This window comes from Aquarana catesbeiana, linkage group LG07 (genome assembly GCF_042186555.1).
Source record: "Aquarana catesbeiana isolate 2022-GZ linkage group LG07, ASM4218655v1, whole genome shotgun sequence".
In the NCBI taxonomy this organism is placed as follows: domain Eukaryota; kingdom Metazoa; phylum Chordata; class Amphibia; order Anura; family Ranidae; genus Aquarana; species Aquarana catesbeiana.
The window spans coordinates 96,153,446-96,164,358 of record NC_133330.1 but is presented as its reverse complement, the minus strand read 5'-3'; the positions used below and the strand labels follow the sequence as shown (position 1 = coordinate 96,164,358).

The following is a 10,913-nucleotide window of genomic DNA, read 5'->3' as shown; positions in this document are numbered from 1 at the left end:
CATTGTATCATGCAGAAATCGTACCACTTGGGTCCAGAAATCCTGCACTCTGGGACAGCTCCAGATGAAATGATAGAACGTCCGTTTCCTGGTTGCACATGGGGCAGCTGGCAGATTTGTCTCATTTGTACCTGGACATTCTAAGTGGTGTGAGGTACATGTGGTGTAATATTTATTTCTGGGTCAGGCAGTCAGATAGTTTGGGGGATACCAGTTTACAGGTGTCTAAGGCATCACTCCATTCCTCGTCCTCCGTGGATCCCACGTCTCCCTCCCATCTAGCCTTCAGTGCATACGCTGATGTGGAGGACAGTGGGAGTAACTACATATTGTAGAAGATACAGTAGATATCAGTTGTTTGGGGTCAGAGCTTTTAATCACTTCCATGAGGGGATTATTGGTCAGTTGGAGATTGCCAGAGGGGAATTGTGCTCTAAAAGCGTGATGGATTTGTAGGTACCTGAAGAACATTCGATTTGGTAACCCACTCAGATTTCAATCTGTCAAAAGTTTTTAGTTCTCCATTATTTGTAAGGTGTGAGAGATAAATCACTCCCCTTGAGCTCCACAACACCACAATCTGGAGCGAAACTCAGGGAGAGCTGTATTATGCCATAAAGGGGTGAAATCATGTGTGTGTGTGTGTGTGTGGCACTTTGAGCTTCTCAGATACGCCTTCCCATAAGCGTCTGTAAAGATAAAGTAGTGATGGTCTGTCACCCCATCTTCTCCTGTCCCCCCCCCCCCCGCTCCACCCACGACAGCCACAAAAGGATCCGTGGAGAAGTGTGACCATTTGGGACCGAGGAAGGTTAAGAATCTAGCCCTGTCAATTTTGTCTATATGAAATAGCTGTGACAGTTGTGCAGCTAAATAGTACATGTTAAAGTCTGGTAGGGCCATCCCGCCAAGATCTGTGGGTTTTTTTTAATTTGTTCCAAGGTAGTTTTTGTCTGCTGTCTCCCCATATAAACAATTTGAGTATTACCTCCATAGATTTAAAGTGCCTAAGCACCAAGTAGTACACCCGTGAGTGCCAGACCATGTATAACATTTTGGGCAGAAGTACCATTTTCACTAAATGTATTCGTCCCATCACGCCTATAGGAAGCCGGGCCCACAGTTCAGTATTATGCTTAAGCATCTAAAAAATGGGGGTTTTATTTAGTGGGATGTAGTCAGCTGGGGCTCGAGTGATTTGAATGCCTAAGTATTTAATTAGATCTAGTCTCTGAAGAGGTAGACTAGCCTGGGCTTGTGGTGGTGGGGAACTGTCAAGGGGTAGTATTTGAGACTTGTCCCAATTAATTCTGAGCCCCGAGAAAGTACCAAAGTGTTCTATCAATGACAGAGCAGTGGGCAAAGATGTAGTTGAATTAGGGTGTCGTCTGCATAAGTACTAATCTTCTCTGTTACGGACCCTATTGTCAGTCCCATTATATGGATGTGAGTGTATCGCTATTGCCAGTGGTTCCGTTGCAAGTGCATATAGCAATGGGGATAGGGGGCAGCCTTGTCTTGTACCCCTAGTGAGAGGAAACTGTTCGGACGTCCACCCATTTGCCAACACTTTAGCCACTGGAGTCTGGTATAGTAGTTGCACCCATTTTGTAAATCTAGGTCCTAGGCCAAATTTTGCTAGGCAAGCCCGTAAGTAGTGGCATTCGACCGAGTTGAACGTCTTGGCTGTGTCCAGTGTAACCACTACTCTAGAACCAGAATCATCATGGGAAGCCTGGAGGTTCATAAATAATCTCCTAAGGTTGAATGAGGTGTTTCGTCTGGGCATAAAGCCTGACTGAGCCTCATGTACCAAGGATAGGATTACTTTGGAAAGGCGAGTGGAAAGAATCTTTGCCAAAATCTTAACATCTACCTGGAGCAGTGAGATAGGGTGGAACTATTCTGGGAGGTTTGGGTCCTTACCTGGTTTAGGGATTAGTACCATCAGTGCCTCTTTCATGGAGTCGGGTAGAGTGGATGTGTCTAATATATGGTTGAATAGCGAAAGGAGCTTGGTGACAAGGAATTCAGAGTATGTGGAATAGAGTGCTTTAGGTAGGCTGTCCAAGCCCGGTGATTTAGAGCGGGGGAATTTGGCTATGGCTTCATAATAAATATATGTAATTTGTAATATATATAAATAATTTGCACTTGACTTTTCATACTGCATTTGCTCAACTACCCTAGAATGCATTTTGAGGTTGGTTGCCCTGTTGGCCGTGGAATGTTCTATGATAGATCTCTCCGCAGACAACATATGAGCTGTCGCCTGGGTCAGAGTGGTCTCTGAGGTCCTTTTCAATCTGTTAATTCTAGTTATTAGAGTAGAGCGGATATGCATCTTAAATGCGTCCCATACTACAGGCGGTGAAGCATTTTCCTTTTAGGCCAAAAAGTTCAATAGTTCAATTTTGGTCTCATCTGACCAGATCATCTTCTTCCACGTGTTTGCTGTGCATCCCCCCCCCCCCCCATGGCTTCTTGCAAACTGCAAATGGGACTTCTTATGACTTTCTTTCAACAATAGCTTTCCTCTTTCCACTCCTCCATAATGGCCAGATTTGCGGAGTGCACGACTAATGGTTGTCTTGTGGACAGATTCTCCCACCTACGCTGTGCATCTCTGCAGCTCCTCTAGAGTTACCATGGGCCTCTTGGCTGCTTCTCTGATTATTTGCTCTCCCCTTGCCCTGCCTGTCAGCTTAGGTGGCATGTCTTGGTAGGTTTGCAGCTGTGCCATACTCTTTCCATTTTTGGTTAAAGGATTTAAACAGTGCTCCCTGAGATGTTCAAAGCTTGAGATTTTTTTATAACCTAACCCTGCTTTAAAAGTCTCCACAACTTTATCCCTGACCTGTCTGGTGTGTTCCTTGGCCTTCATGATGCTGTTTGGTCACTAAGGTTCTCAAACAAACCTTTGAGGGCTTCACAGAACAGCTGTATTGATACTGAGATTAAATTACACACAGGTTAACTCTATTTACTAATTAGGTGACTTCTGAAGACAATTGGTTCCACTAGATTTTAGTTAGGGATATCAGAGTAAAGGGGGCTGAATACAAAAGGCACGCCACACTTTTCAGATATTTGTAAAAAAAAAATTGAAATCCATTTATCATTTTGCTTCCACTTCAAAATTATTTGCCACTTTGTGTTGGTCTATCACATAAAATCCCAATAAAATACATTTACGTTTGGTTGCAACATGACAAAATGTAAAAAATGTTAAGGGGTATGAATACTTTTTCAAGGCACTGCATAATATATATATATATATATATATACATATACATACACACACACACACACACACAGTAGGTAGACAATCACAATCATTGTTCATGCTTCATCCTCACCCAAAACTCAGATTTCCCATTTCCCTTTTTGCATCGTTCAGCGAGCACAGACACCCCAACTGTGGCCTCAGAGAGTGGGTCCTCAGCTGCCTTCATTAACACTATCTGGATAACACGGCCCTCATGGATGTGAGCATCAAACGTGGACTTCCAGTCTGGATACATTGTGGGTTTCTTCTGTACCAAGGTCTTTCCTCTTTCTGTTGTAATAAATACAGATTGGAATGATGAATAATTATTTTTTGTGACAAAGAAATCACTGGTAATTTCTGTCAAATTTTAACGAACACTCATATACATCATGTGACATCACATATAATACAGATGTAGGAACAGGTGTCACAAGATTTGCAACCACAACTAAGAAATCTCTTCATCAAAGAAGACCTGCTTCTGGATGCATCTACACTTACTTGTAATGCTGAGTGCTCGGAGGACAGCAGTGTCAGTCACATAACCTGGAGTTGAGCAGGGAAGCAATATATCTCAGGCTCATAGTGTTGTAACCCTATCCTATGCCTATTGTATGCATGGGGATCCGGGAAATCACAAGACCAAAACAGGAAATAGCATTACTAAAGCTGTCAATGAACACAGCCACAGAGCTTGGGAGTGAGCATGGGAAGCAGAATCCCATGGGGCCACTGGACATAGAGGAGGAGCCAGGAGGCCACAGCAGGGGACCCGAGAAGAGGAGGTTTGGGGACACTGTGCAATTCCATTGCAAAGAGCAGGTAAGAATAGAGATTTTTTTATATTTAACCACTTACCATCCAGCGACATACTCAGTCCATCGCTAGATCTCAAGCTATTCTACCGGGAAGATGCCAGCATCATCCAGTTACCATTTTTGAGCCGGCAGTTGACTTCCTTGTAAAAGCAATCCTACCTAGCAGCCAACTAGCCGCTGGATTGCTTTTGCAAGCAGTGATAGGGAACGTCCAACCCTCCTCCTGCCTTCCACGGCTGTACCAGGATCTCCCATCCTACAGCGCTTACACCGACTGATCATAGAGCCCTGCAATGAGTTACTATTATAAAATAACTCAGAAGCGATGATGTCACATCACTTCCAGTTTACCCAGGTGTAAACCCATTTTTTTACCCATTTTTAAAAATCAAAAGCATTTGATCTCACCAATCTTGGTGTATGCAAATGCTTTTAAAGTGCAGAGGAGGGTTATGGGGTCTAGACCATGGATCTCTCCATAAAGAGTACCTGTCACATGCCTATTGCTGGCACAAGGGATGTTTACATTCCTTGTGATAGCAATTAAAGGGATAAGAAAAAAAAGTTAAAGCTACAGTGTAACAAAAGAATTTATAAATAAAAAAAAAAGAGAGAGAAGGATGCTCTTTTCAGGTCTCGTTTTTTCAACTAACAAACATGTCATACTTACCAGCCCCCATCCTTCTCTTCTTAGGTCCCACACCGGCGCTCCTGTCTCCTCCCTTCTGCTGATTGCCCCTACAGCAAGCAGCTTGCTGTGGGGGCACCCAAGCGGACAAACGGAGTCGTCGAAGCTCCGCACCTCCCCCTCTGTCTTCTGATTGGCTTTTGTCCCTCACAGCCAGTGAGCCAATCAGAATTGCAAATCCCCAGAGAGGCAAGGCTGTCGTGGACATCACTGGATCAAGATGAGGGGGCCCAGGTAAGCATGGGGGGGGGGCATTGCTGCACACAGAAGGTTTTCTTGTGACTTTACAACCTTGTACACTTTAATCGGATCAGGTCTCAGATTATACCTTTGGACCCTGATGCAGAAGCACTGGCTAATCCATCTGTGCCTCTTCAATGGGTTTCGTCCTTTAAATATTTGGGTGTCCAATTCAATTCACTACCACACTTCCAACCTTTATTCGTACAAATGCAGGGTAGGTTAAGCACCATTATGGATTAACGTACTGCTGTCCCTTATAGGGAAGAGGTAATTTTATTAAATTGAAAATACTGCATGACTCCCTATATTTTGTACACATTTCACTCGTTTAAGCCTCATCATTCTTCAGCTAACCTGGCTACAAGGAGGGTTTGCTTTACCTAATTTTATTAAATACTTCATGGCTGGGCAATTAACACGTGCACATAATTGGCTCAGCTCACAGACAGATAATGCAGCTGTAATATCAGAGGTGGTCTAATTGGGTATTATTCGACATCTCTAAAGCCACCCGATTGCCTCAATACTTTATGGAATCATCCTGAATTGCCGTTTTATTAATTCTAGATTCCACTGTATGGGTGGAAATGGGAATTAAGACTCGGTTGCATATTGTTCACGCAAACAACCTAATGTAATTCCAACAGCTTCAACAAAAATTTACTTTACCTATTATTTATTTCAGTACCTCTAGTTGGAGGCATGCTTTTCGATCAGTTTGGGAAGATCCACTGATTCTTCATTCCTCCCCGCTGGAGGTTACACTGAGAAAAACCCAGATCTATCAAGTCTTTGTCCATTATTCATAGAAGATTGTGTATATGTGGGTACATTCCAAAACTTTATAGACCAGTGGCAATTTGCCACTCCAAGTCTGGAGGGAGAGAATATGGATGATATGTGGATATGCTCCTTTAAACAACTGGCGCCAGTTTAGGATTACCTTATACAGTTCAAAATAATGCATAGAGCTTACAGTATCTCACAAAAGTGAGTACACCCCTCACATTTTTGCAAATATTTTATTATATCTTTTCATGTGACAACACTGAAGAAATGACACTTTGCTACAATGTAAAGTAGTGAGTGTACAGCTTGTATGACAGTGTAAATTTGCTGTCCCCTCAAAATAACTCAACACACAGCCATTAATGTCTAAACCACTGGCAGCAAAAGTGAGTACACCCCTAAGTGAAAATGTCCAAATTGAGCCCAAATTCCCCTCCCCGATGTCATGTGACTCAGTGTTACAAGGTCTCAGTTGTGAATGAGGAGCAGGTGTGTTAAATTTGGCGTTATCGCTCTCATTCTCATATTGGTCACTGGAAGTTCAACATAGCGCCCCATGGCAAAGGACTCTGAGGATTCTGGGAAACATTTTTTTAAAAATGTTGCTCTACATAAAGATGGCCTAGGCTATAAGAAGATTGCCAAGACCCTGAAACTTAGCTGCAGCATGGTGGCCAAGACCATACAGCAGTTTAACAGGACAGGTTCCACTCAGAACAGGCCTCACCATGGTCGACCAAAGAAGTTGAGTGCACATGCTCAGCATCATATTGAGGTTGTCTTTGGGAAATACAGTTGTGCTCATAAGTTTACATACATACAAATTTATGATGATTTCTTGGACATTTAGAGAATATGAATGATAACACAAACATTTCATTCACTTATGGTTAGTGTTTGGCTGAAGCCATTTATTATCAACCAACTTTGTTTACTTTTTTTGAATCATAATGACAACAGAAACTATCCAAATGACCCTGATGATTTTGGTCTGATAACATACACACAAGTTGACACAAAGGGGTTTGAATGGCTATTTAAGGTAACCATCCTTACCTGTGATCTGTTTGCTTGTATTTAGTGTGTGTGTATAAAAGGTCAATGCGTTTCTGGACTCCTGACAGACCCTTGCATCTTTCATTCAGTGCTGCACTGACGTTTCTGGATTCTGAGCCATGAGGAAAGCAAAAAGAATTGTCAAAGGATCTGCGGGAATAGGTAGTTAAACTATATAAAACAGGAAAGGGATATAAAAAGATATCCAAGGAATCAAGAATGCCAAACTCTAATCAAGAAGTGGAAAATGACGGGTTCTGTTGAAACCAAACCATGGTCAGGTAGACCAAACTAAAATTTCAGCCACAACTGCCAGGAAAATTGTTTGGGATGCAAAGAAAAACCCACAAATAACTTCAGGTGAAATACAGGACTCTCTGAAAACATGTGGTGTGGCTGTTACCAGATGAACAATAAGCAGGCACTAGAAGAAAGATGGGCTGCATGGTCGAATCGCCAGAAGAAAGCCCTTACTACGTAAATGCCACAAAGTATCCCGCTTACAATATGCCAAACAGCACAGAGAGAGGCCTCAAACCTTCTGGCACAAGTCATTTGGAGTGATGAGACCAAAATTTAGCTTTTTGGCCACAACCATAAACGCTACATTTGGAGAGGCATCAACGAGGCCTATGATGAAAGGTACACCATTCCTACTGTGAAACATGGAGGTGGATCGCTGATGTTTTGGGGATGTGTGAGCTACAAAAGGCACAGGAAATTTTGTCAAAATTGATGGCAAGATGATGCAGTTTGTTATCAAAAAATACTGGAGGAACATTTGCATTCATCAGCCAGGAAGCTGCGCATGGGACGAACTTGGACATTCCAACAAGACAATGATCCAAAACACAAGGCCAAGTCGACCTGTCATTGGCTACAGCATAATAAAGTGAAGGTTCTGGAGTGACCATCTCAGTCTGCTGACCTCAATATTATTGAGCCACTTTGGGGAGATCTCAAATGTGCAGTTCATGCAAGACAGCCCGAGAATTTAAAGGAACTGGAGGGTTTTAGCCAAGAGGAATGGGCAGCTTTACCATCTGAGAAGATAAAGAGCCTCATCCACAAATACCACAAAATACTTCAAGCTGTCATCGATGTTATAGGGGGCAATACATGGTATTAAAGTGGAGTTCCAGGCTTTTTTTGTTTATTAAAAGTCAGCAGCTACAAAAGGTTTAGCTGCTGACTTTTAATAAACAGACACTTACCTGTTCCATGGTCCAGCGATGCGGCCGCACGGAGCCTCGCTCCTCTCCCCCTCCTCTCCTGGGGGCCTCCATTGAAACTGTGGGCACCCGGCCATGACAGCTTGCAGCTTCACGGCCTGGCACGCACTGCGCATGTTGTGTTGCGCTCTCCTAGTGGACAGCCAATGTTCTGGGACCTGTCACGTGTCCCAGAAGATTGCAGAGAGGGAGGGGCCACCTAGGCAAAGAGGAGGAGTCGCCTAGGCCGCCCGTAGGCGGAAGCAGGTAGTGGGACATCAAGTCCCACTCAAAACTAAGTACCCACTCCCCCCCCCCCCAAAAAAAAAAATTACATGCCAAATGTGTCATGTTAGGGGGTGAGGATCAGGGTAATTTGGGTAGTTTATGTTGTCATTAAGATTTAAAAAGAGTAAACACAGTTGATTGATAATAAATGGCTTCAGCCAAACACTAACCATGAGTGAAAGAAAAGTTTTTGTGTTATCGTTCATATTCTCTGAAAAATGGCCAAGAAATCATCAATTCTGCCATGGTATGTAAACTTATGAGCACAACTGTAGATGTATTAGTGCTGCCAGCATTACTGCAGAGGTTGTAGGGATGTGGGGGGTCAGCCTGTCAGTGCTCATACGCCGCACACTGCATCAAACGAAAGGTGGAGCAGCACAAGGTCTCTAACATCCACCAGCTCCGTGATGTCATCATGGAGGAGTGGAAGAGGACTCCAGTGGCAACCTGTGAAGCTCTGGTGAACTCCATGCCCAAAAGGGTTAAGGAAGTGCTGGAACATAATGGTGGCCACACAAAATGTTAACACTTTGGGCCCAGATTGGGCCCAATTTTGTTGCCAGCGGTTTAGACATTAATGGCTGTGTGTTGAGTTATTGCGGGGACAGCAAATTTACACTGTTATATAAGCTCTGCACTAACTACTTTACATTGTAGCAAAGTGTCATTTCTTCAATGTTGTCACATGAAAAGATATAATAAAATATTTACAAAAATGTGAGGGGTGTACTCACTTTTATGAGATATTGTACTTGACACCCTAAAAGGTTTATGAGCTTCCAAAACACAAACATAGCGAAAAGCTGGAGATGTTTTTCGCACCAGGAGGATTACATTCAAATTTTTTTGGCTAGATCATAAAATACAAGATCATTTAAAGGACATTGTTGCTTATATATACTTTCCCTCACTGTGATCCATGTACACCCTGAAACCACTACCTGCCTTTTTGGTTTGGTTGAGCTACTGGATATCTGGGTAGCTTGCTTTACAACACTCAAAAAACTATAGTCTTGAAATTGAAAACAATCTGAGTCTCCCGGGCTCTTCTGGAAAGGATTAGTGAAAAATGCTTTGCCACTCTATAGTGACTTATTGGAGTAGAGCCTGTCTAGCAAAGTGGTTGGATTCCTCACAAACTACGGTACTTAAAGCATTTTTACTACTCCAACTTTTTATATTGCCGATATGTGCCTGCTGTACCATGTACTTGTATGAGAAAGTATCCTGTTCTCTTTGTATTGCTTCCTTTGTGTTAAATCCATGGCATCCCAGCTAGTCCCCTTGCTTTCCTATTAAAACTGACCACACTATGAAGGAGAACACACCGTGATTAGTTCTCCAGCTATGCTGGGAACTCGCATATGATCTAGGATCACCTCCAATGATCAGACTTGTCCTGACACACCTCCCCCTGCACAGCCATTCACTGAAAAGCTCAGCGTGCTGCTGCTTCTCCTCCTCCAGCTACTGATCATTTATAAAAAAATATCTATACAAAATGTTTTGCCTTTCCCTTTTTTTTTTTTTTTAAATTGAAAGGCTTGTTTTACAAGGTTATCGTTTACAATCACCTTAACTTTAACATTTTCTGCAATTAAGGGTTGGAGATTTAATAAGACAACACATCTTAGAGGTGTCAAATCAGTCAAACTTAATTTTCTACCCCTGAAGGCCCAGCTTGTTAAAGTGATACTAAACACACAGTTTAATTTATGATGATGGCACTGCAATTATTTTAATAATAAAAAAAAAACATCCAAGCACCTTTTTCCTAATAGATATAAAGCCATCACATGACCCAGAACTTTCCCAGCCTGTCTGCAGGGGAACATCAGCAGGAGGAGGTTCTAGTCCTCTGCTGCTGCTAATGTTCAAAAAAAGAGAAAAAAAAACACAGCCTTTGGAGTAAAAATAAATAAATATTATCAATGAACGGTTTTAAATTGGCCTAAAAATATATATTTGAAATCAAATCTGTATCATTTTGTGGAAATAACATGGTGTGGGCGGATTTCTGTCAGTCATATAGTGTAGGTGGATTTCTGTCAGTCACAGGCTGTGTTATGGCCCTCAAGCCTGTGTCTTAGAAAAAGAGGGAGGCAAAGCCACCATTAATCTACATGTAATATGCTGCCCCCATTGTGTTTAACTGGTTGGTGGGCATGGAGGATGAGGGAGGGTGCAGGCTGTCATTTACCACTGTGTATATGCCCTCATGTGTGACTCTATAGTCACACAGGCTTCTCAGGTGTGATGGGGAGAAAATGCTCAACGTAGAAACTCACTGGAAACCGAACATGTGCAGAGTTGCCACCACAGCTGCAAAATCTCTATTTGGGACATAAGCAGAAGGTGGAGAAAGAGAACAGCAGGATCAACCAGGTTTTTGGAGAAATACAGAAAATGAACCTCATAGTGAGTGAAGCATGTATAACAGCATTTATTTATAGTTTTTTATGATGTGGACTTAGTGACACCTAAATATGTCTATAGTTCCATGTATCCTCATTTTCAAAAATGCATGTTTCTTTGCTAATCCCTCT

General features: G+C 42.5%; 1 protein-coding gene across 4 annotated transcripts in view; it reads right to left on the bottom strand.

Annotated features, from left to right (window-relative positions):
• Nucleotides 1-10,913, bottom strand: part of PRKCD (protein kinase C delta) — a 184,301-nt gene that overhangs the window by 101,119 nt on the left and 72,269 nt on the right. For 3 of the 4 annotated variants that reach the window (XM_073592511.1, XM_073592513.1, XM_073592512.1), the window contains exon 3: nt 3,360-3,559. In XM_073592511.1, the coding sequence (XP_073448612.1) occupies nt 3,360-3,559 (200 nt within the window). Of the gene's footprint in view, nt 1-3,359; nt 3,560-5,708; nt 5,895-10,913 lie in introns of all 4 variants that reach the window. The other variant, XM_073592514.1, reaches the window with a different exon arrangement.